The 24,914-nt window shown below is 48.4% G+C and overlaps 2 protein-coding genes across 6 annotated transcripts; one reads left to right on the top strand and one right to left on the bottom strand.

Moving 5' to 3' along the window:
- Positions 1–919: 919 nt before the first annotated feature.
- Positions 920–24,560, top strand: Dbndd2 (dysbindin domain containing 2). 4 transcript variants are annotated; one of them, XM_029474010.2, is made up of 5 exons: positions 920–1,098; positions 6,088–6,272; positions 21,673–21,819; positions 21,999–22,136; positions 23,484–24,560. In XM_029474010.2, the coding sequence occupies exons 3-5, from the start codon at positions 21,681–21,683 to the stop codon at positions 23,681–23,683; spliced, it is 477 nt and encodes a 158-aa protein (XP_029329870.1). In that variant the 5' UTR covers positions 920–1,098; positions 6,088–6,272; positions 21,673–21,680; the 3' UTR covers positions 23,684–24,560. The 4 variants fall into 4 exon arrangements, with proteins under 4 accessions (XP_029329870.1, XP_029329871.1, XP_021004948.1 ...); XM_029474011.2 differs by lacking the exons at positions 920–1,098; positions 6,088–6,272 and adding an exon at positions 19,637–19,658; XM_021149289.3 differs by lacking the exons at positions 920–1,098; positions 6,088–6,272 and adding an exon at positions 19,778–20,102 and having other exon boundaries at positions 23,484–24,557.
- Tp53tg5 (TP53 target 5) lies at positions 1,955–7,607 on the bottom strand. Of its 2 annotated transcripts, none has more exons than XM_021149255.3 (5): positions 7,524–7,607; positions 7,170–7,244; positions 6,851–6,981; positions 4,970–5,457; positions 1,955–2,016 (listed from the first exon to the last, which is right to left on the bottom strand). In XM_021149255.3, exons 1-4 carry the CDS (start codon positions 7,569–7,571, stop codon positions 4,995–4,997), a joined length of 717 nt encoding a protein of 238 aa, XP_021004914.2. In that variant the 5' UTR covers positions 7,572–7,607; the 3' UTR covers positions 1,955–2,016; positions 4,970–4,994. The 2 variants fall into 2 exon arrangements, with proteins under 2 accessions (XP_021004914.2, XP_021004906.2); XM_021149247.3 differs by lacking the exon at positions 1,955–2,016 and adding an exon at positions 4,308–4,369.
- Positions 24,561–24,914: the final 354 nt, after the last annotated feature.

The following is a 24,914-nucleotide window of genomic DNA, read 5'->3' as shown; positions in this document are numbered from 1 at the left end:
GATTCTGTTGCTCCAGGCAGGAACATCTCTTACCGGTTTCTCTTAATGGCTATGCCAGCTTTTCCTACATAGGTTTTTGTTTGTTTTGTTTTTAAATGAGAAGCCTGTGTCTTTTGACTGCTAATTTGATTTTTGGAAATTGGAAAATCACCAAAGGAACCAAGGTGGATTTTTTTTTTTAATTTCTTTTTATTCCAGCTAATATGATGACTGAGCTGAGTAACAGTTGATTAAAGATTGCATAACCTTCCCCAGAGGACAGGGAGACAGGTCTGTCTCCATAGCTAACTGGCCATCCCACCTGTCTGGAGTAACAAGTTTCCAGTTCAGGATGCCCTGTCTCAGGATAGTAGGCAGGGAGTGGGGTGGGGTGTAAATTCCATATCCTGCTCTGGGCCCCACATGTGTGCATACCCACACTCAACCTGTACAGACACCATATGCATGCGAGATGTGTGCGGTTTCTGAAGCAACAATGCGAATGGTTTAGAGAGATGACTTCCAGGCTTCAGTAGCAGTGACAGCGCATCATCTTAATATAAATGCATCCACGGGGTGCTTAACAAGTGTCTAGTAGTGGGCCAGGGACTTGCCTCTTCTCATGTGACAACTTCAGTTGGAAGTCCCATCATCCGTATTTTACAGATAAGGAAACGAGCTTGTCAGCCTTGGAATTTGGGCTCTGGAGGTGACATTGCACTCTTGCGCAGAGGGCAGAGATTAGGATATGTAAATTCTGATTGGCCCAGCAGTCTATATAACCTTATAGCCAGGCCTTCAGACCGAACTATCACTCTAGATTAGGCTGAACAGAGTTTTAAAAGCATAACAAGCTAGTCATGAAAAATGCGCAGGCGGTGTACAAGGACCACAGCTTAACAAGTGACAGAGGAACGCATGCCATGTGTGTCTTTCCAGAGGATGAAGGCTGCAGTCTAAAACAGACCTACCTCTGGCTTCCTGGTGAATGAACATACCTCCTCTGGAGACCTGAAGTCTTGACCCTGCCTCTCCCTTCACTCTGCCTCACACCTGAATTCAAGAGACATGTGGAGACTTGTGCACTTGCCGCTCAAAACAGTTAACCCCAAAAGACAGGTGAGGTGGGGTGGAGTATGGCTTAGAGGAGACCTAGCTCCTCTTTCTAGGCAGCCCCTAGAAAGACTACATGGAAGTCAGACTGCACTGGCAGACATCTTGGAGGGAGGGGTTTGAGGGAAGGCCCCAGGTCCTCCTAAGTCCTGAAGGAATCATGACTCATAAAGGCTCTCCTGGAAGCTGAGTTTCTGGGGCTCTCCTCTGTGGCTTTGGGGTGACTTCCTTCTTCTGACCAAAGGGCAGTCAGAGACCAAACATCACAGCTTGTAGGAGAGTGACAAGAGCTAAGGGAAACTGTTGTGGCAGGAGAGGGGCGTGGGAGCCGAGTGTCCTGGCACATCCTACTCAGTGGGACCTGCCGTCTGGAGGACTAGGAAGCTGCATGGGGTGACTGAGTAGAGGCCAGCTTGGCTGGAGTGCGATTATTTATTTATTTTTTTATTATATGTAAGTACACTGTAGCTGTCTTCAGACACACCAGAAGAGGGCATCAGATCTCATTACGGGTGGTTATGAGCCACCATGTGGTTACTGGGATTTGAACTTTGGACCTTTGGAAGAACAGTCGGGTGCTCTTACCTACTGAGCCATCTCACCAGCCCCTGGAGTGCGATTGTATCTCACACTCTAACCCCAACCCCTGCAAAAGACAGTACTGGAGTGTTTCCATGTTAACTATATACATTCTTTCATGCTTCAAATGGTGCAGTGTGGTGGGGAGGTGGGCATGCAGTATTGTTCAGGGTACAAGGAAAGCCAACATACTTAGTGTGGAGGGACATCTTTATCAAGTATTTCCCATCTACAGCTGGATGAATCCATGTATGTATGCAGGGCTCAGGACCGTGGAGGGCAGATTGTACTCAACTTCTTTAGATTATTGTGAGAATTTCATGAGATCCCACATGTAGCACAGATCTGGAAAGTAGGCAATGACCAATGATTATAAAAGTTAGCAGGCTCCCTCCTGCATACCCATTTTATAGAAGAGACTCTTTTTACCAGTCTGCCTCCCCCTGCTCATGAATATTCTCACTTAATCCACGGAGAGGGGGACTACAACGAAGGTGTTAACAATTCAGCTCCACACCACACAACTCCCGTTCCAAGCGTGATCCAGATAACTGGGGTATGTTAGGAAACCGACAGCTAGTTCCTTATTGGCAGCCAATTAGCAGCTCACAAGGGAGAAGCAGGACCAAGCCTGGGATGTTAGGGAATGGAACTGTGAAGGAAGCTTGGGGGAGTCTAAAGTCCTTCAGCACCCCACAAACTGACCTTCCACATAAGCTTCATTTACTTCAGAACCTCCAGATGGGTGTTAGTGGTACCGCCCCCCCCCCCCTTTGAGACAAGGTCTCAGTGTGTAGACTTGGCAAGTGCTATCTATATAAACCAGGGTAGCCTGGGACTCATGGGGATCCCTCTAGCTCTGTTTCCCCAATGCTGGGATTAAAGGCCCCACCTCTCCCAGCTAGTGTCCCTTAAAAAAACAAACAGAAACAATTGAAATAGTGAGATGTGGAGGCGCACACCTTCAGTCCCGGCACCCGGATGGCAGAGGCAGGCGGATCTGGAATGGGGGGCCAGCCTGCTCTACAGAGTAAGTTCAACACCATTTCTGGGATACTCTTTTCTCAAATAGTGGATCTTACCAAACCTTAAGTAGTTAAATACAGGGAAGGAGGCAGTAGAATGTAAGCAGATGGCAGTCACAAATGTCCAGGGCTTGGGGACATGGCCATGTTGGAAGAAGTTATGTTGGAGGCAGAAGTTGTGCCTTTCACCATGCCCTTCTTCCCCTTGGCGGTGGTGGACCTCAGCCTCTGCACATAGGCCTCAGCCTAACTCCTCCTGGGCACAGACTGCAGCATGTCAACCTTGGTCAGGCCTTCTCCACTGGAGCCTGTACCCGAGTCCCTCTCAGAACTGGATGCCATGAAGACAGAGCTTGTGCCCTGAGCACCTACTGAAAGATGCTGGTCTGAGGTCACAGGTTAATAAAACAGGAGGTTGGGAAGAGATTGAACAGAGGTTATTTACCAAGGTTGATGGGACCCAAAATGGAGACCACTGAGCAGGAAAACAGCTGGAGAAGAGCAACTGGGGAGGAGGGTCCCGGGAAGCGGTAGGGGCGGTGATACACAGGAGGGCCACAGATGCTCAGATGCCCTTGGGCTCCACCTCTAAGAAACAGCAGTGTAGTGGGATACTCCCGATGCCATGTGGGCTCTGGCCGGTCCATGTTCTCAGGCTGTCTCTCCAATACAGATGGCAGTGCCAGGCCCAGAAGGGAGCAGCAGTGTGAGAGCAAGTGAGGCCGACCTCCATCCTTCTCCTCCCAGAGGGCTCTGTGGAAGGACCTGCCCTTTGGTGCCTCACCTGAGGGCAGGCACACTCATGGAAGCCAGCTCCAGGGAGGAGACCTGGGACCCTTTGACTCTCCCCAGCTGTGTGTACAAGGCCTATGGTTCCTGCTGACAACTGGTGACAGAGATGAGATCAAGTTGGCCAGGGCCTGGCTCAAGAGTGAACCTGTGTTAGACCTCAGCTGTAGGATACTTGCCTACCCTACCTGTCCTGGTTTTCCCATGATCTTTGACTAAGGTTAGAGTGGTTGGACAGGATCCATAATCTGTGACCAAGGAGGCCCAGTTATTGACACCACAAGCACTGATAATCTATGGGGAGCTGGATTCTGGGAAGACTGTGGGCCAAGTCCGTGTGACTTCTCCCCTTAGGAAAGTAGAATGGAGAGAAGCCAGGAGAATGAGGGTAACTTTGCTCTGGTGACTCCTCTCTGAGCAAGCCTGGGTGAGAGTCACCTGCTGTAGAGGCATACAAGTCTCTGCTGCTCCTTGGGTCGCAGGACCATTATGAGGTACCTGTACCCAGGAGACAAGTGGGCTCTGACTTCATAGAGGAAGTGTGCACTGCTCAAAGGGGCCACCTTGTGGGGGAGTTAGGGGAGGCTGAAGGACACAGCTTGGTAGATTTTCTGTTCTGGTTTTACAAAATGACCTTACGAGCCGTGGGATGGAGGAGGATAGCCGACTCAAGACACATACACACCCACCCTCCTCCCCTGCACCTCCCCAGGAAACCTTTGCTCCATGTTTATGTGATGTCAGCCTCAGATAGGCAGAGCCAGTAGTGCCATAGGGGAGATTTTATTTGTAGACTTGCGACTTTCTTGCCTATCCCTTCCACTAAGCTGATAGCACGATCTCTACTTCTTACAATTCAAGTCCCATCCAGGGTTACACACCACCTGAAAGCAGAGCATCCTGTTAGTTATGAGAACCGCCCCTAGAGGGCGCTGTTATTCGATGAGCAAGCACAGGGCCTGGGCGCTTTGTGTTTTTTTTTTTTTGTGGCAAATTGGAGCTCTCTGGTTTTACCAAAAGGAAACACATTAATGTGGACTTCATGACAAGGTCAGCCTCTTCCATTCATGGGAACCTCAACCAGTGAAGGGGAGAGTTTCTTGTCTTTGCTTTAAGAACTTTCTTTTTAGCATAAGTCTTATTTAAAATGTGAATAAATCAGAGTTGATTCTAAAGGGAAGTGACGCAATAAAGCCCAGTGTGGCTCCTTCTCCCTAGGTTTAAACATCAATTGAGCTTCAGAGACAGAGCGGTTTCCACTCTCCTGAGGCCTCCTCATTTGAGATGGTGCATATCAGGTCTCAATTCCATTGTACCTTTCCTGGAGCTCAGAGTCAGACCGAGATGTAACCTCAGCCCAGCTATTAGCCTGCTGTGTGGCCTGCTTCCCCTCTCTGGAGATGGAGTCTCCCAGTACTGCCAACCACACTCACCAAGACCCACAGCCCCGAGCATGAGCCTGGCTGAGGTGGTGTCACACTTACCTAGTGTGGATGGTGCGTAGGCAGCTCAGAGTGATGCACAGCAGAAACGGGTGCAGGAGCGCTTGAGGCACCGGTAGGTAGACGATCTACACATGATCCGGCGCCCTGGGATGTGTATGCGTGTGGGAAGCCCCTCAAACCAGACCAACTGGTCAGTTATATCCAGTGCCTTCATCTTCCCCATGGTAGTACTGTGATGGTAGGTCTTTAAGAAGACAACTCGGGGCTTCTTAACGTAGGTCTTCCTCTTCTGGGCCCTGGTTTGCAAGCCACCACTCTTTGATACCTTGGAGACTTTAAATATTTCCTGCTTTTTTCTCCATGTCACGGCTGCAGGTGACCCCTTAGATCCTTGCTTGGGCTTCCACTTTTTGGATGTTTTTTGCTTGGGTTCCTTTACGGACTCTGCCTTCTTAGAATTTGGTCTCATTTCAAGGACCCTAATCTCTTGGAACTTTATATTATTTTGTTTCACTTTGTCCTTGTCCCTGGCAGGGAGAAGAAAGACCATTAGCAGATCAGGGCTAACAGGGTCCTTCCAACCCAGCCCTGAGGTGGTTGCTATGTAGAGTTCTAGCTCTACCAGGCTCCCTGAACCAGACTGAAAAGAAATGTCTCTGGAGCCTGGGTGTGGTGTAAGAGTAGTATGGGCAGAATGGATGTGAGACCTCGGGAAGTCAGATAGCAGGAGCCTAAGGATAGTATGTTGTTGGCACCTGCCACTATGCTAGGCTTCTGTCTCAACTGAGAGGGAAGCCTGTCCAGTGTTCCTTTCAAATTATATTCTGAGAAATCATGGCATTCCGAGGAGCCTTCTCCAGTACCCTCACCTGCCTTGGGTAGAAGGCAGGGTGAAGGTAAGATGCCCCTCACATTGAGGGTTAGTTAGGGACAACTGTTTTTAAGAGATGTTTCTGTGTTTTCAGAACCATGGTGTTCTGTCACCCTGAGCCAGGTGGTTCTGGGCTTCCCGGTCACCTGTATCTGGGAGGCCACATTAAAGAAAGAGCCTCAGGAAGGAATTAACAGTCAGAAATATATTCTCTCTCTCTCTCTCTCTCTCTCTCTCTCTCTCTCTCTCTCTCTCTCTCTCTCTCTCTCTCTCTCTCTCTTACCAGAAAGGAGATTTCCTCAGGAGTACTGTGCCAGCTGGGCAAAACCCCACACTAGCTCATCCTAGCTGATGAGAGCGATGCCAGTGGATGGCGGCTCTCAGGATCTGCCAAGTAGGAAGCAGTGGAGCCGCAGCAGACTGCAGCAGTCTTTGGAGACAGACATGCTGGACTCTGATCATACAGATGAGGTGAGACATGTAACCTCCCAGAGCCCTGGGTCTCCATCATAAAAATGGGGCACACGTAGGATTGTTGTGAAGAAGGAACTAAGTAGGTGCATGTGTAACATGCCAAGCAGAGAGCGGACACTTACACACTTGTTCTTCAAATTCTAGAGTAAGCAAGAGCATGGGTCATCAGATTCAGAGGGCAGTCTGTGAGTGAGTCTCTGGGCGAGGCTGCCAGGGAGAGGAGGAAGCAGAGAAAGCTCCCCAGCACATGCACACTCAGTACCCCAGTGACCAGTGGGCCCTTCGCCGCCTCACTAGGTGACTGATCGCTGTTACAGCTACAGTTTTGCTATGAGGTAGGAATGACTTCAGACAGGTACTCTACCAATTATCAATTCAGCTGGCCAAGCTAAATCACTTCACTTCCTGAGCTTCAGGCCCTATCAGTAAAATAGCTTGAGTGAATACCTGTTGCACAGAGCCCTTCTATAAAGAGGGCCACTGTTTCCAATCCTTTACTAAGTTTCTGTTCCTGGGAAAGATAGCCATTGGGTCCATTTTGTGAGTATATAAGGAGGGGGTGTGGGCAAGCTTACCTAGAAGAGATTTGCAGGATCTTTGGAACTCTGAGCATTGAATTCCAGCACCTTCTGGCCAGCTTATGGAGTTCCTGGATCCGGCTATTTGAGCTCTTGAATAGCTTCAAGAGGGACAAGTTTTTTAATACCTGTCAGGGTCAAGAAACCGGAAAGAGGTCTCCAGATCTCCCAGGGGAGCCCTTCATCCCGTCTGTTGCTTGGCTCAGCCCAGGGATGAGTCTGCTGGCTCCCATGGCTCACCGGGTCTAGCACCTGGGGGTGGCACTTCAGATGGGGGTTGGCTTCCCTAAGCAGGGGCTAAAATAGAACATCTCACCATTTTAAGTCGGTTCCGCTCAATCACTTTGCTCACATGCTGGGTTATCTTGTCCTGCAGTTTCTCATCTTGTGTCTGAGGGGTAGGAAGAAAGAGAGCGAGCTAGTATAGGGGAATCCCCTCGAGTTCCTGTATTGTGCCTTTCCTGTTTGAGTACAGTCTGAGCAGTCCTAGACTGGAATCTTGGTGTTTTGGGTTTGGAACAGAACTGAGAGAGTTTTAGCTCTACCGGCCTCTATTTCTCCTTCCCCTTTCCCCTTCCCACATGGCTGGAGAGACTGTCTTTGCTGTGGCTGGATTCTCTGATTAGACCCCTTTTATGGGGCCTGCTGGGGCTCCAGGACAAGGTCTGACCTTAGAAGGCACTTTATCTCTCGGCCTCTTCTTTGTAGATGGACTCATGCTGGGGCTGTAGGAGCAAGACTGGACCAGTGCTGCCTGCACCCTGCTCCTCGCACTGCAGCGCTCGGCTGAGTAACATAGGATGGTGCTGGAGCTGCCAGGCAGGGGAGCTGTGACATCACTGAAATGTGCGACAGCATCAGGACTGTGTCTCCAGGGGTAAAGGGTGAAGGGGCAAGAGGCCACACCCATCTGTGGAGAAGCTCAGTATGAGGCAGGTGGTGAATATGATCATGACCTCCCTATAAGATAAGAAGATGGACCCCTCTTTTTAAATGAAGCTAAGATTTTTAAAGGTTATATAGTTTACAAGTTCACATGACTGGTTGCTGGTAGAGCCGAGAACATGATGTAGGTCCGAAAAGTCAATCCATGAAAAGGGGAGTTCCCAAACTGCCCGTCTCTATCCAGGCCACATATGTTGACTGGCACCTGTGACCTTCTTTTCTCTGTATAATTCCTAGAATAAAATGAGCTTATATTCAGTTGAAATCAGGCACAGTTTAGGTGGTATGGCTGTAGACTGGCTTACACTGTAGTGGAGACAAGTATCCCTCAAATAGTATATGTGTGTATTATAAATTTTACTGATAGAAATCTAAAAATAATCTTATAATGCTCTTATTATAAATTTTATTGTTCAGTTACTATTCTTTTGTTTGACTTTGGTTTTGGGTTTTGGAGACAGGGTGTCTTGGTGTGACAGAGCCCTGGCTGTCCTAGAACTCTCTTTGTAGACCAGGATGATCTTGAACTCACAAGAGATCTGCCTGCCTCTATTGTTTAAGGGCTGGGATTAAAGCCATGCACCACCACATCCAGCCTGTTTTGGGTTTTAATTAGTAATTTATTTTTATTTATATGGTGTGTGTGTGTGTGTGTGTGTGTGTGTGTGTGTGTGTGTGTGTGTGTAGGGGTGCTTGCAGAGGCCAGAGAGAGTGCTGTCCCTAGGAGTTAGAGCTCTAGGCGGTTATGGTGCTTGGGTGTTGGGAGGCAAACTTGGATCTTTCGTAAGAGTGGAGTGTGTTTCTAAGCACAGAGCTGTCAATTTTGTTTTTGAAATAATTGTCTTGCTATGTTGCCCAGGCTAGCCTCAAACTCAGAGAGCTGTCTTAGTTCCTTTGCTTAGCTCTCCCTTAGTTTTCTCTCCCAACGTACTTACACTTTCCTTGAATTTTGTTTAAGTCTTCTTTCTATCCCTGGCCAGCATGTGATCATGTCTAAACAAATGCGGATTCCATCATAAGGATTGGAATTTCTATTCAAACTAGAGGGCGAGAAAACAAAAATATGAAATAGCAGAAACTATGAAACAATAAGAGAGACTTTGAAATCTCTCTCCCTCCATGACCTGACTGGCTTTGCATAGCTAACGTTTTCTCTAGGATTTTCTTTTCTTTCTTTTATTCTTTTAAACTTTCAAGTCAGGGGTTCTCTGGGCAGCCCTGGCTGTTCTGGAATTTGCTCTGTAGACCAGGCTGGCCTCAAATTCATAGAGATCCACCTGCCTCTACCTCCAAGTGCTGGGATTAAAGGCGTGCGCCACCCCAGCCCAGCTTCTATTACTTAAGGACAGACCAGTTGCCAGGAACTGTCTTCTGTGAAGGGCTGCTACTGTGGGACTTTTCAGCTATAGCTGTAACTGCCTACCTTGGTTCTGTATAAAGCAGCCACAGATAGTATGTGAGTGGGCATGGTTTTAATGCAAGAAAACTATAAATACAACAGATGAGCTGAATTTGGACCATGCCAACCAGGGACAAATCAATGAAACAATACTTTTAAACCCAGTTCGTCATGCTTACCTCTCCTGTGAACTGCTCCTATTGAAGTTAATTTCAGCTCACCAGTTGGTGTCACTGGACTTAGGGTAGAGAAAAACTATTCAGGAACATGCCTTTATGCATCATATCTATGCAAGTCTACAGGGTAAAGACTCTCGGGGAGACATACAAATGATGGCGTTTCAGGTTAGAAAAGGACAAGCGGGTGCACTTTACCTTTATATGCTCAGTGTCACTCATGTAATTATAACTTTAGTCACTTAACCTTTGGTGGTGGCTGCATTTTGGAACAAGCCTGCAGAGATTCTCAAATGGAGGAGTAGACTTCCCTGAGCCTACGAGTCAGACTTACCTTGTCATTTACAGCAGAAGGAGCTAAGTGTTTGGATCAAAGTAAACAGGGGGAGGGGATAAGAAAGGTAAAGGGAGGGGTCTGCTGTGTTAAGAAGTGTGATTGTATAAGCCTGGAAGCCAGCACTTGGGAGCCTGGGGCAGGAGGATCAGTTCAAGACCAGCCTAACTACACACAGAGACACTATCTCTCAGACAAAACAAGAACCAGTCTAGAGAGATTGCTCAGTGGTTAAAAGCCCGTCTCCTACAGAGGACCGACCTAACAGTTCCCAGCACCTAATGTGGAACAGCTCACATCCAACTGTAACCACAGTTTCAGGGGGTTCCACCAGCCCTCTGGTTCTACAGGTGTCTGTATTCACATGCAGATACACACATACGTACACATAACTTTCCCCTTTAAGGCAGAAGTCTGGTTTGTGAAATATTTATCAAGAAGATGAGATTTGAGCAGAGCCCGGAAAGAAATGGAGGCTGTGGTAGCAGAACATGAGGTTGAAGAGGAAATTATGGTGGCTCAGGACAGATGGAGGCACACCCTAAAGGACGATGGTCTGTCTGAAGCCCTGCTGTGCGGGTGGCTACATCAGAATAATCCGAAGAGCTTGTAAGAATTAGCTTCTCAGGCACTGCCCCATTGCCCAGCCAGTCTGATATCCAGTCAAGTTTAGTAACCCACTCCATCCTGGACTTCCTTATACATCCTTTATCTGTCTTATGAAGGTGTGTTGGGGGCATTGATATGCCTCATGGAAGATAACGGGTAATCAGGAAGGAAGACAGATGTCATAGACAATCCCTTGTGCACACTCTTTTGTGGATCCCAGTGTTCCTTGGCCTCTCTCTCTGCTCAGGGATCCTGCTGCTGCTACTGCCATTACGGGCTTATCCAGTGGACTGTACCGGACTGCAGATGTTCTGAGGCCTGTTAGCTCCATCAGCTCCATCAGATCACGTACAGTGCCAGCTCAGGAGCTGGGGTGTGCGCTGGGGTAGGCACCTTGGACAGCAGCCCTGTAGGCAGAGCATGCCCCCTTTCTGTGTGCATCTCAAACTCATAGGCCAAGGGGAAGGCACCACTCGAGTGTAGACTTCTCAAGAGTGGGAGCTTTTGTTTCATTCATTGGTAAGTTTTCCAGGACCTAGAACTGTGTCTGATAGGATCTGTATTAGTCAGGGTTCTCTAGAGTCACAGCACTTAGGGATAGTCTCTATATAGTAAGGGAATTTGTTGATGACTTAACAGTCTGCAGTCCAATTCCCAACAATGGTCAACAGTAGCTGTGAATGGAAGTCCAAGGATCTAGCAGTTACTCAGTCTCACTCAACAAGCAGGCGGAGGAGCAAGAGCAAGACTCCCTTCTTCCAATGTCCTTATATATTGTCTCCAGCAGAAGGTGTAGCCCAGATTAAAGGTGTGTTCTACCACACCTTTAATCCCAGATGACCTTGAACTCAGAGATTTAATCTTCTGGAATCCTTAGCCACTATGCCTCAAGATCTATCTCCAAGCCTCCAGATAAGGATCACTGATAATTCTGGATTGTAGTTCATTCCAAATATAGTCAAGTTGACAACCAGGAATAGCCACTACAGGATCATAGGTCATAATCAAGTTAAAAACAAAATCAATCAAAAAACCCACAACTATATAGCATTGTCTGTGACAAGGGTAAATGAGGGCCCTGACCCAATCTAAAGGGATTAGTAAAGGAAATATCAATGTTGGCCAGACAAAGGATAAGGAGTGAGCAGGGCCTTCTCACTAGAGGGAATGTAAAGGGTTTTGGCATGCAGTGAGGTTCTAAGCCATGTGTGGCAGGATGGACCCGGGAAAGTGAACACAATGTAAGTACTATGCTACTGTGTGCTTAGGGGCCAGGCTGTGAGCCTTGGAGTCACCTTTGGAAAGCCCCAGGAGGGCTGGGCCTGACACACAAAGGCTAGATTCTGTGCTGGGCCCAACCTGACTGCATTTCATTCCCTTCTAGTTATACATCTATTAGAACACATGTAAGATTTTATCTTTTAGAGGAGGTTTAGGCTTATATCAAAATTAAGTAGCAGGATATGGCCTTTCATCCCAGCACTTGGGAAACAGATTTCTCTGTGAGTTCAAGGCTATCCTAGTCTGCATAACAAGTTCCATGTCAGCTAGAGACACATAGTGAGACCCTGTCTCAAAAAGAAAAAAAAATAAGTAGATGTACAGAAATGTCCCATAACCTTCTAACCTTAAGGAAGTAGCCTCTGCATTCCACCAACAGTACCACTTAGTTTCTGACAGACATGGAGTGTTGTGTTAGCTTTATCATGGGAGGCCATCCTTCATAGTGGGGTCCCGCTTGCTACTGTCCAGTGTATGGCTTTGGATGAATGTTTAATAATGTGTCCTGGATATTACATCACACAGAATTGTCTCATTGCTCTAAAAAAATCCCCTCTGCTCCACTTTATTCATCCCCCCCTTCTCGGCCAAGCCCTGGCAAGCACTGACCTCTTTACAGTTTACAGCTTTGCCTTCCATATGTCCTGTGATCAAAGTAGAAAATCACTCTCTAGCCATTTTGAATTGGCTTTTTTTAATAATATCATTTAAACATACTCCGTGTCTTTTCATACCTTGAGTGATCACCTCTTTTTAGTGATAAGTAATAGTATTTTCTGTAAGCATCTCAGTTTATCCTCGCCTACTAAAGTACATCTTTTGTGGGGCTGGAGAGATGGCTCAGGGGTTGAGCACTGACTGCTCTTCCAGAGGTCCTGAGTTCAATTACCAGCAGCCACATGGTGGCTTACAACCATCTGTAATGGGATTCAATTCCCTCTTCTGGTGTGTCTGAAGACAGTGACAGTGTGTATATATATATATATATGTGTGTGTGTGTGTGTATATATATATATATATATATATATATATATATATAAAATAAACACTTTTTTAAAAAGGACATCTTTGGTGACTTGAGGTTTGGGCAGGTATGAACAGAGCTGCAGTGAACAGCTGTCTTTGGTGTTTATGCAGACGAGCTTTCTACTTTTCTACTCCTCTGGAGAAAAACCAGAGACCGCAGTTGCTGGTCCTCTACTTAGCTTTGTAAGATAGCACTGACTGTGGCTGTAATGAAGACATCTTTTTTAAAATATATATTTGGGGCGGGGGGTTCAAGACAGAGTTTCTCTGTATAGCCCTGGCAGTCCTGGAACTCACTCTGTAGACCAGGCTGGCCTCGAACTCAGAAATCCACCCGCCTCAAAAAATCTTTTTAACACAGGGTCTTGCTATGTAGCCCAGCCTGGCCTGGAACTCACTCTGTGGTGCAGACTAGTCTCCAACTTTCAGTCCTCCTGCCTTAGCCCCCAGAGTGCTAGGAGGCTGGGACCCTGGGTGTGAGCCATTACACTTAGCTAAGTCAAAGCTGTCATTCCTTATCTGCTCAAGGTGTCTGCCTTCTCAAAGTAGAGTCACCTGAGCAGTTCATACCCTGGAGACCAGATTGTTCCGTGACAGCGCTTCATGAGCAGTTTTCCACAGTCCACCTGGTTTGTTCTTCCTGTTTCCACAGGGAAAATGCTTTCATGGGGAGAGAAGCCTACCGAGTGACTTGGATGGTAACCCTGGAATAATAAAGAGGAGAAAGCTCTAGACATACAGTCTATCACCTGAGTTCTTCTTTTCTTCCTAGAAGATTTAATACATGTACACTGTATCGTGGTCATATCACCCCCGTTCCCTCCCTCTCAACTACCCTGCACTCCGTCCCCAACATGTCTCCCTCCCAATTTAAACACTCTGCTATTGTAACACACTGAGTCCAATTAGTGCTGCCAATGTGCACATCTGTACAAAGTCACCTACTGGGGCCTAGAGTGGCCACCTCTGGTGGTGTGACTGAGCATGGAATCCATAGGCTTATACTTCTTGCTTGCTTGCGTCACTGGAAGTAGGCTTTGAGGTTTTAGAAGCCTACCCCAGGCCTACCTAGCGTCTCTCTTCTGTTGTCTGTGGATGTAAAGCTCTCAGCTATAACGAGCTAACCCTCTGAAACCGTAAGCAAGTAACTGGAACTCCAGTGAGTTACCTTGGCCTTGGTGTCTGACACCACCCCAAAGAAAAGAGACTCGAACTCCTGTTCCAGGCGCCATAGTGTCTGTGTACTTTGTCTTTTCACTTTTTCTGAGATTAAACTATAATTGCATCTTCTCGGTTTTCCTGTGTCCCCTCCACCTTTGCCTCCTCTAAAATTCGTGGCCTCTTATTAAATTGTTATTGTTATAATACACACACACACATATATATATATACATACACATACATACATAAAGAGAAGAAAGCTCTAAACATACAGTCTACACACAACTTGCCAGTATCTTATTTCAAGGCTGACCAGTGGAACTGTAGGGAGCTTATTCCTAGGGAGACCGTTTCTCCCACTGTAAGGATTGCTTATTTATGTCTTTGAGTCTGGACGGGGAGATTTGCCCTTTCCATGTCAGTGTGCTGACCGCGGTGGTAGTTCTTCAGACCTTGCTTAGGCAGCCATGCTGTTGAAGTGCCATGGGTAAATCTTTCTGTCATTCCTAGGAGTCACAATCTCACAGCAGATCTCCTGGTGCTTCGGCACTTACAGTCCCCATCTTCCCTTCCCTGATGTTCTCGGAGTCGTAGATGCAGGGGTTGTGTTGTGGTGAGGTCACGGATCTTGGAGAACCTCTCAGCCCGCACTGCCCTAACTCAGCAAAGCCCTAACTGCAGTCCGGACAGTGTGCTGACGACCTAACACACCTGGCAGTTTTGAGGGATGAGAAAATCTTTCTCAGACCAAGGAAGAGCTGCAAGAGTTTTCTGTTGTCTTTGAATCTATAGTTATTTCAAATTTTTAAAAAGAATTTGGGGGCTGGCAAGATGGCTTCTGGATAGAGATGCTTGCTACAAAGCCTGACAGCCTGACTTTGATTTCTGAACCCCATGTGGTAGAAAAAGAAAGTCAGCTCCTGTAACTTGTCCTCTGACAAATGTATGAAGTAAATAAATAAATAAATAAATGTAAATTTAAAAATATTTTTAACAGCAAGAAAAGGCTCCTGAACTTCAAAATTCCATTGGCAGACATAGGTTGAAAAAATTAATCTGCAAATGAATATGCAGAGGTGGGATGTTCAGAACAGAGCTTGAGAGCTGAGGACACAGCAGGGTATGTTGTCCCGCCTACATGCCAAAAATGGGGTAGGGGGGGCAGAGGCAGGAGGATTACCACAAGTTCTGGGGCAGCTAGGACTGTATTGCAGAACTCTCTCACAAAATAAACAGAAGAGAGTCAAAATCCTAATGGAATTCTGTTTAGAAATCAACAATCTAATTTTAAAATGTATGAAGAAAGGCAAATACAGTGTGGCTTTGGAAAAGCTGCAGGGTTCACTGTCAGATTTTAAGTGTTACCGGGAAGCTATGATGTATCATAAAGGCATTACGGAGCCCTTCAGTGTTAGAAGATAACCTTTTTATTAAGTTGTATTGAAGTCCTTGCATTGTTGTTATATATCAGTGAACTTTAACCCAGATCTTAATTATAAAAATTAACTCAAAATGAGTCTTATGAAAACTCAAAACTTATAAAACACATACAGAGGTATAGGAAGCTGGGCGTGGTGGTGCATGGATTTAGTCCCAGCACTTGCAAGTGTCCCAGAGGCAGCCAGATCTCTGTGAATTCAAGGCCAGCCTGATCTACAAAGCCAAGTTCCAGGACAGCCAGGGCTGTTACACAGAGAACCCCCCCCCCGCCCCCCCCCCCACAAAAGACAAAAAGAGCATAGGACTACTACTTAGTGACTTCCAGTTAGCTCTTGAGAGAATCGGCCTTTGGAATCCTCACACTCTCCTCAAGGAGGGGGCTGCACGAGTGATTAGTGGTGATTTATTTTTAAAGTGTTCAACAGGAAATCTTTGAAGTTTTATTGTATATAATTTTGTTGTATACGATTAAAATATACAATCTGATTTTATAGGATACAAATAGTAAAATAGTGATAGTGGGGTCTGGGGAGATGTCTCAGTCAATAAAGTACCTACTGTGCAAGCATGGGGCGCTGAATTGGATTCACAGCACCCATGTAGAAGCCAGGTGTGCTGGCTGGCCAGAGTCCCACCCTGCTGGTGATGACGCTGGCCAGAGTCCCACCCTGCTGCTAGTCAGGGTAGCCAATGTGTGAGATCAGATCCGGAGAGAGACCTTGTCTCAAAAGTAAGGTGAGTGAGTGGTGGAGGGAGATCCCTCAGGCTGACCTCTGGGCACACATGTACAGTATTACATACCAGCAAGCACAGCTGACACTTGTATTCTCACATGCATGTACACAGAGAGAGAGAGAGAGAGAGAGAGAGAGAGAGAGAGAGAGAGAGAGAGAGAGAGAGAGAGAGAGGGAGAGAGAGGAGAGAGAGAGAGAGAGAGATGGAGAGCGAGCACAATAGAATAGTAAGGCAAAGCAGTTAGGGTTTCTCCCTGTGCTGGAACTCACTCTGTAGACCAGAATGGCCTCCAACTCAGAGACCTACCTCCTGTGCCTCCAGAGTGCTGCGATTAAAGGCGTGAGCCACCACACTAGCCTACTTTTTAACTCTAGATATTTTTCTTTCTTTTGAGGCAGGGCTGCATGTAGCCCAAGCTGGCCTCAAACTCACTATGCAGATGAAGGGTGACCTTCTGACCCTCCTGCCTCCACCTCCAAGAGTTGATATTATAGGTACATGCTCTCAGACCCTGTTTTTATGCAGAGCCTTGTGCATTCTACACAGGCCCTTCCCTACTTGAGTGATATCCCAGCCCTAGTGGTGATGTTGTTTATTTTATCTGTTTTGTCTTGAGAAGCCTCTGTCGCGCTGTCTTCAAGTTCGCCAGTTTCTTCCTTTGCTTCCTGTGTTGAACTTTAATGTGTTCTTCAGACCTCGGGTGTGTCTGTATCTAGTGTTGCACATGATCTGCAATAGTTTCTTGCTCTCTGCTGAAGAGTCTGCTCATTTATGTCATCTCCATTTTCCATGAGAACATTTCATGGATCATTGTTCTCTTAAATTCTGTCAGACAGCTGCAGCATCTGGGGCTCAGATCTGGTCCTTCTAATTACTTGACAAAGAGTCATAACTTTGACTCTTTGGTTTTGTTTGGTTTTGTTCAAGACAGGGTTTCTCTGTGTAGCCCTGGCTGTCCTGGAACTCTCTGGGAAGACCAGGCTGGCCTTGAACTCAGACATTCCATTGTCCGCCTCCTGAGTGCTGGTGTGCACCACTATCCAGCCTGACTTTGATTCTTGAGAGTTTTTGTATGTCCATGTGTGTATTGTGCTTTGACCAATCCATGGACATAGGACGTAGAATGGTAGGCACCAAGCACTGTTATTTGTGCCTGGAAGTTGCTGTTGTGTGTGAAGCCATTAGTGTGAGAGACTGAATTGTCTCTATCACTGTTTTGTCCTCTGGATTCATGCAGACTTAGCCCGTTTGAGCCACAGCGAACCTCTAATGATTCAATAAACATTTTAGTTAACTAGTTCTTCTAATTCTTCTTACCTTTATGCATGGAGATTTCATATTCCCCCTCAGAAGTAAACCAGGGCCTACATTCTGCGTCTTCATGGAGGCGCCTATCCTTTAGAATTCACGTTCCTTAGTTGCTTTGCAACCTTGATTCTCTGAGGGTTGACAAAAGCTATGAAGACTGTATAACAAATTTTAGAAATTGATGCTCTTCCCAGCTGCCTGTATCCCAGCTGCCTGCATCCCAGCTGGAAGCCAGAAGTATCAGCCATCTTCTCCTTACTGATCTTTTCTACTCCCTCACCAGTCCATTCCTCGACACCTGGGATCAATCTTTTGGATGACACAGTGTAGCTTGATGACTTAATTTAGCTTGGATATCGCCCTCTTCTAACCAGTCCTTGGTAAATATCTGGCAATAAAAGGGACAGACACCCTGATCTTTCATCAGCTTTGATTGAAGATAATGTAGGGCTGGCTCAGTTGATTAATACCAGTCAGTTAGAGTGAGCTCCTGCTCTACACTTTGCCCTGCTCTCCTGCACCTGACTAGCTTTAAAAAGCCTGCTTTCCAGAGTTGTTCTTCCTGAGATGAGTTTGAAAATGGGGCAGGGGTAGGAGATAGGGTGAGAGAGAGTCGGTGACCTTGGGAGCTAAGCTCCAGCCAATGTACGCCATCCAGAGTTGGCCTCATTTCTATGGTATAAAATGATACCAAGTATCTACTCTATCCATTAATAAGAAGTTAGACTCTAATTGCTATATTTCTTGAAAAACGAAACTTACAAAAGGATAAGAGAGCATGCTTGGAGCCGTGGTGGCAGCCATCTCAGGAGGCGGCCTACCTAGGTTCCAGTTCCAGCCCTGTCACTGACGAGCTTAAAACATCAATAGTTCCTCTACTGTAGCTCTGTTTCTGCGTCTGTAAAGTGGACATAACAACATTTACCTCAGAGGCACCGGTAACTCCCACAGAAGTGCCGACAGTCAGGGCCCCTCCCATGCTTAAGTTCATAGTAGAATGCAGTCTTCCCCTTTCTCAGAACCCATCCCAACCTAGAGAGCTAAGGTTGATGGAGCATTTCCAGTGTGTCTCAAGTCCTACACTAAGAGAGAGGGGCTAATCAGCCCTAGTTAGTAGGCAGGATCAAGAGTCAGAGAAGGGTTAGGAGCTGGTTAGGAGCTGCAGTAGTTTACAGCTCCTGAAGGGGTCTGGCTGTAATCTTAACCTCGGGATTCATTGCCTCCCACAGACTAGTGCACTCTTCTGGATGAATGAGAAGGGAGCTTGCTGTGCTTACTTCACAGGGCTGTTCTCAGCCTAGCCACACAGAAGAGTCCATGCCTCAGGCATTGCAGGAGTACTGTCCCCCTGTGGGGAAACCCAGATGTGCATGTTTCTCATACCCAAAACCCTTTGCACACAACCCTCCCGCTTCCCTGCTTTTCAAGATCACTTGAAGCTGGGCATAGGGACACAGTCAGGAGGCAAAAGCAGGGGGATCTGAGTCCTCTTGGATTTTGAGGCTAATCTGGTCTACAGAGCAAGTACCAGGACAGCAGGGCTATGCAAAGAAACCTTATGGAAAGGAATGGGAAGGAAAGGAAAAGGAAAGGAGGAGAGGAGAGGAGAGGAGAGGAGAGGAGAGGAGAGGAGAGGAGAGGAGAGGAGAGGAGAGGAGAGGAGAGGAGAAAAGAAAGGAAAACTTAAAATACCAGAGTGTAGATTTTATTATAACAAAGGACATTAAAACATGAGACGTGTGCTCTTGAGCTGGCCTGTGTGCAGAATGTAGTTAGGCAAGAGAGGGCACAGGAAACCCTGAAGGAGGCTAATACTGTGGGAGGCTGAGCCAGAGTGGGAACAGAAATGACTGTGAAATGGAGGTGTATTTTAATGTGGGTCTCAAAGGAGAGGGAGATGACAAGGATGATTTCCTGGTAGCTTGGCCCCGACACACATTTCTAATGGAAAGCACACACACACACCAGTCATGGCTCATCCTCACGCTGTATTCAGAGCCCAGACAAGGGCATGGGGCATGGGGAGGGAGGCGACAGAGCCTTCATCCAGGGGCTGCTATACTGGACACTCCTAGCCCTGGTTTGAGCCAGGAGACGCTGAATGGGGGCTGTTTCCGACTGGGCCGCCCACCTACGCCTGGCTGGACGTCTGGCATCTCTAGAGCACCTCGAGGTGTTGGCTCCCTGCCGGCGTGTAGGGTGCGGCGCATCCCCTCCAGCACTGACTCGCCCAGTGCGCTGACCCGTAGGGCGGCGGCTCTGTGTGGTCCTTAGGCCAGCTGAGGGAATCCAAGGTCCATGCACTTGACTCGCTGGGCAGCAGCCGACCCTGCTTCCCCATCCCGCACCTTCTGGAGAAGTGTGCGCGTAACCGTGGCCAGGGTGATCGAGGTGCGGTGAGGCGGGCAGCGGGCGCGTGCGCGTGGTCGTTGCGTGGGCGCTGCTCTGGAGTCGGAGAGCATCAAGTGTGCGTGGGCCGGAGCCGGCGCGTGTGCCCGCAGCAGCTGTGCGCCGGGCGGGGGTGCCGCAAGTGCCTCGGGGCGCGCGCAGCCTCGCGCGGGCGGAGCGAGGAGGGATGCGTGCGGGAACTTTTCGCCCGCCCCGCAAGTCCGGGTCCCGGCGTTCAGAGGAGCTGTCCTCCGCCGCCAGCCCCGAGTGCCCGCCCCGCCCCCACTTCCGCCTCCCGCCTCTTCCTCGTTCCCGGCTCCCAGGGCCGCCGGTCCCCAGGGAACCCCGCAGGCATAGCCCCACCCGGCCGGCGCTGCTCGCTCCCACGCCCCCGCCGCCGCCTGTCGGGAGCGCACCCAGCGAGCCAGCGGGGCGCGGGCGCTGCAGGTAGGGGGAATGCGGGGTTGGGCTCAGGTGCCGCGAACTGGGCCCCCGCAGCACGGGAACTTGGGGTGCCCTCCTCCGCCCGCCCCGTCTTCGCCCACGCGCCAGTCCCCTTTTAGGGAATTCTTTGCCTCTTGCCTCCTCAGGCGCGGGTGGGGCCGGGACAGAGGGCGTTCGTTCTCCATTTCCCTGGTTCCTTCCCGGTGTCAGCCTCCCGTCTCCAAAGCCCTACTCTTCCCAGTACCTATGGTCGTGTAAACAACTACCTAGCTCTGGGAATTGGCTCCGCAGCCCCCCTGTGAATCCCTTCAGCCTGGTAAGACCACAACGTCAGGGGGAGGGGAAAAGAGAGGTGTCCGGGTGGCCCCGGGTCAGCGGCAGCTCCCTCGCGAGCTCGCCTCCCCTCTCCTCTCCGCAGACCGCCCCTGGGGCCCTGGGTATTTTTAGCGTTGTGACCTGGGCGGCAGCTCTAAGAGCCTTTCTGGAGTCCGCGTCTGCGGCTCCCTTCTCCCTAGCTAGCTGGCAGCCACATCAGCTCCAGGCACTGACTTGGCCCTGCCTCTATCATTAGTTTCGGGTCCCTCCTGAGCTACCCCAGTACTCGAGGACCTGGCCACGCGCTGTGATTACACTGTGGCCAGATGAGGTTTATTGGAGGATGACAGTGTGGTCCTCACCCTAGAGCTTCCCCTGTTCCCTGTGATGCATGGGTTCAGTAGTGTACCAGGAACGGGGATGAATGCACAGGGCTGGCCCCAGAGCTCTGGTGTTCTGCAAAACTCAGTATTGGCAATCTAGACACCTGGTCTGAACTGTACTCAGTCCCCACCCTTCTAGTTGGTACTTACTAACTTGGGAAATAAGCCAAACAGATGTGTGAGAGGAGGGGACAACTCTGAGAGTTCAGAGGACAGGTGCTCAGTCCTCTACAAACAGCCCTCCTTCCCGAAGTATATTGTCAGATAGTGTTTGAGGTAGGTAGGATGATACCTTCAGGTGGGACCCCTGGGGCCAGAAAGAGGCAGAGGCAAGTCAGGAAGTTAGGTCTTTGCCCTCAGAGAAAGGGTTTGGAGGTGATGAGGATTGTGGTGGTGGTGTGTGTGTGTGTGTGTGTTTTGGGGGGGCAGGAAGCATGGAGTATTATTGACTTTGCTATAGTCTTTGAGTTTTGTAAGGACTGGGAAGAACCAGAGGTATAGCGCCCCATACTTCATCCATCTTGCCCTGTTCTTCCCTGGCCTTCAGAGGGGAGCTGGGTCCATCAAATGGCCAGCCCCTTCCAGTCTCTCAGAAGGGCATGTAGGCAGTTAGCCAGCATTGGCAGCCTTCATTAACGACAGGCTCTTGCGGTGCCTGGAACTGACATCCCCTTTGTGGAACCAGGGCCAGCCTCGCCCCTTTCTGAGTCTTGTTTCACAGAAGCGAAAGAGGCTGCTGAGGCCAGAGCTGTCCAGACTGGAAGTGAGGCTGTGCTGCTGGGATGCCAGCTGTCAAGGGGCTCCATATGCCTAGGCCCCCACTGCGTTCTTTCTCATCCCCACATCTGTGCTTGCCTTACCCTCTTCCCGCACAGGGGCTGACATGGACCCAAATCCGAGAGCAGCCCTGGAGCGCCAACAGCTGCGGCTCCGGGAGAGGCAGAAATTCTTTGAGGACATTTTACAGCCAGAGACAGAGTTTGTCTTCCCCCTGTCCCATCTGCACCTTGAGTCACAAAGACGTAAGTTTCAAGTTGTGAGGAATGGAATTGGGCTAGGTTGGGAAAGGTGTCCTTGTGGCTTTCAGATCTTGGGAGCCAGCTCCCTTCCTGTTTTTGTGGCCCAATTTGGGGTCTTTCAGGTACATGTGATCATCTCTCAGCTCTAGCCTGGTCTGTTTGCTCTCCTCCCTTGTGTGCAGCCCCCATAGGTAGCATCTCATCTATGGAAGTGAATGTGGACACACTGGAGCAAGTGGAGTTTATTGATCTTGCGGATCAGGATGGAGCAGATGTGTTCTTGCCTTGTGAGGAGTCCCCGCCAGCTCCCCAGATGTCTGGTATGTCCTCTGCTTTGGGAATCTGAGTACCATTTGGCCAGAGCTGGATATTTGGGCCAGAAAAGAAAGAGGTTGTAGGTCTGAGCCAGGGAAGAATCTTAAGTAGAAGTTGGAAGTATGTGTTTTTGCTAGAGAAACAGTTGGCTGCTCTCATCTAGGGAAGTTGACTCTAAGGGGCAACTGAGGTATAGATTCCTCAGTCAAAGTTCTAGCAGTGGCTAGCTAGTTTAGCTTTTAAAGTTTTATATTTGTGGAATTAACATAATTACTATCAATTTTTTTTGGTTTTTTGTTTGTTTGTTTGTTTTTCGAGACAATCTTTCTCTGTGTAGCCCTGGCTGTCCTTGAACTCATAGAGATCCACCTGCCTCTGCCTCCCAGCATGCTGGGATTAAAGATGTGTACCACCATGTATGGCTATAATATTAGTTATTTTAATAACTTATTTTTATTTTATGTGCATTGGTGTTCTGCCTGCATGTATGTCTGGGTGAGGGTATTGGATCTTGGAGTTACAGACAGTTACAAGCTGCCATTTAGGTGCTGGGATTTGAACTCACAAGGTTTTCTCTTGACCCCAATGTTGTGTCAAGGTAGGGAGTAGGCTCTTCATTTCCTAAAGAAGCTACGGGCTAGGTATGAGTTTAGAAGCACAGTTTACACAATATGCTTGCCTGGCAAGTACTCTTGAGTTTGATTTTAGCACTGAAAAAATTAAAAAGAAGTAAAAGAAAATGAGGCTCAGAGAAGTTCAGTCACATAGGCAGGAAGTAGAATGCTCATATTCAAACCCTCTGCCTGGCTCCAGACCCTGAATGCTTACCAAGTTAGACTCATACTCTTATTTTAAACAGCTCCTTAGGTCCGTCGCTCCTTCTGATAACAGCCCTCAGGAAGCAGAGGCAGGAGGGAGGATCCCAAGTTTGAAGCCAGCTACAGAGCAAGGCCCAGTCTAAAAAACCAAATAGCTCTTATTTCCTCATGGCCTCTCATTTCCTCATGGCCTCTCAGACATTTGATACACATTCTTAGGACTTTACCCTAAGAACTTAGAAATGCAGGTATCCCTTCCCCAGGAAGAGCAGAGTCCTTGGTAGGGAAAATGGCTTCCCTAAAGCTCTCCAGGAAGAAATGAGAGGAGGAGCCTGAACTTTCAGATTTTGACACCGGGGATGTCAAAAGATGGTACAGTGATATGGAAGGGGCTGGAGGTTCTAATTCTGGCTCCTCACTGACTGGGAAGTAATTCTGGACACGTGCCAGCCCTCTGTACTTTTTTCTGGCCAGATTCATATCTGAGTTCTCTAGCCCTGTGTGTGGCCCTGACCCGCTCTTCTGTCTGGGCAGGAGTGGATGACCATCCAGAGGAGCTGAGCCTGCTGGTACCCACGTCTGACAGGACCACATCCCGGACCTCCTCCTTGTCCTCTGACTCCTCCAACCTGCGCAGTCCAAATCCAAGTGATGGAGGAGGAGACACTCCCTTGGCACAGTCTGATGAGGAGGACGGGGATGACGGAGGGGCAGAGCCTGGACCCTGCAGCTAGCAGTGGGCCTCGTACAGACTGAGCAGTCCGGCTGTTCTCCATGGAGAGGAGACCTAGGCCCCGCAGAGCCTGGAGAAGCCCTGACACTTTCCTTACCTCAGCACCAAAGGGAGGGAAGGATGGTGGACGGTGTGCCTGCGAGTTAGCCTCCCCTGCTTTACCGCTAACGCTATACTGCTGCCACGCCCCCACAGTGCTTTTCTTCTGAGGTAGGACTTCCACGTGAGACTCTAGAGGTGAGGTGGGACAAGATGCAACTGCTTCCTTAGTCCCCTCCTGCCCCCAGATGATCCTGTTGTCTTCCACAGAGTCTCCTAAGCCAGTGTCTCTGAGGGGAAGTTCTTAGGAGTTCCACTTTCCAGTTATCCTGCCTCTATAAGTTCTTTTGGGAACAGGATATGGTATAAATAATAAATAATAATATACCACTCATTTCACCTCATTCTTCATATTGCAAAGATACCAACCCCACTGTCATTAACTAACTAGTGTCATATCTCCATCACTCATTCACTCCATTTTGCCAAGAGGTACTTGGGAATTTCATCTCTGCAAGGCATTGGGAAGAGAGTCCTGAGTAAGATGGAGTACTTTCCTGTTTTCACAGAGTTACTGTCTGGTGGAGAAAATCAGGTAAATAGAGTACAGTATAGTACATAGCATGAGCACGTCCTCCTCTGCTCTCAGGAAAGAGAGTGGCAAGATGGTTTCTTAGGCAGAGATCTAAAGGACACAAGTAGCCAAGCAAGGCAGAGGGAGAAGGGTTCCGTGGGGAGAAGCTGCTGCCTTAGAACACTAAGTGGGAAGGCTGGGCTGGGCGTGGGACTCATCCCTGAAACCTCTGCACTTCAGAGGTGGAGGCAGGGGGACAGCTTTGGCTTCCTAGCTTATTTGAGGTCAGCCTGGGTCTCATGAGACTGTCTCAAAAATAAAATAAGCAAAAAAAAAAAAAAAAAAAAGAGGAAGAAGAAGGTAGGAGGAGGAGAGGATGAAGAAGAGGAGGGGGAGGAAGAAGAAGAGGAGAAGAAGGAGGAAGAAGAAGAGGAGGGGGAGGAAGAAGAGGAGGGGGAGGAAGAAGAAGAGGAGGAGGAGGAGGAAGAAGAAGGCTAAAGAAGCTAAAATACTCGGTTTGGCTAAATTGTTGGATTTAAAAATATACAGGGAGAGGTAAACTTGATGAAGGTCAGATTGTGAAATGCTTTGAAGCCTGTATTAGGTTTCAGTGTGACAG

This window comes from Mus caroli, unplaced genomic scaffold (genome assembly GCF_978045245.1).
Source record: "Mus caroli unplaced genomic scaffold, Mus_caroli_1 scaffold_2, whole genome shotgun sequence".
NCBI classification, from domain to species: Eukaryota; Metazoa; Chordata; class Mammalia; order Rodentia; family Muridae; genus Mus; species Mus caroli.
Note: the sequence above shows the minus strand (reverse complement) of the source record. Positions and strands in the feature narration are given on the sequence as shown.

Bases quoted from the DNA above. Each gene is read 5' to 3' on its own strand.
- Dbndd2 (XM_029474010.2), top strand. From the start codon at position 21,681: ATGGACCCAAATCCGAGAGCAGCCCTGGAGCGCCAACAGCTGCGGCTC. The intron at 21,820-21,998 runs GTAAGTTTCAAG...CCTTGTGTGCAG, and splicing joins GCACCTTGAGTCACAAAGAC to CCCCCATAGGTAGCATCTCA. The intron at 22,137-23,483 runs GTATGTCCTCTG...CTGTCTGGGCAG, and splicing joins GCCAGCTCCCCAGATGTCTG to GAGTGGATGACCATCCAGAG.
- Tp53tg5 (XM_021149255.3), bottom strand. From the start codon at position 7,571: ATGAGTCCATCTACAAAGAAGAGGCCGAGAGATAAAGTGCCTTCTAAG. The intron at 7,245-7,523 runs GTCAGACCTTGT...CCTACCCCTCAG, and splicing joins GAGATAAAGTGCCTTCTAAG to ACACAAGATGAGAAACTGCA. The intron at 6,982-7,169 runs GTGAGATGTTCT...TGACCCTGACAG, and splicing joins AGCGGAACCGACTTAAAATG to GTATTAAAAAACTTGTCCCT.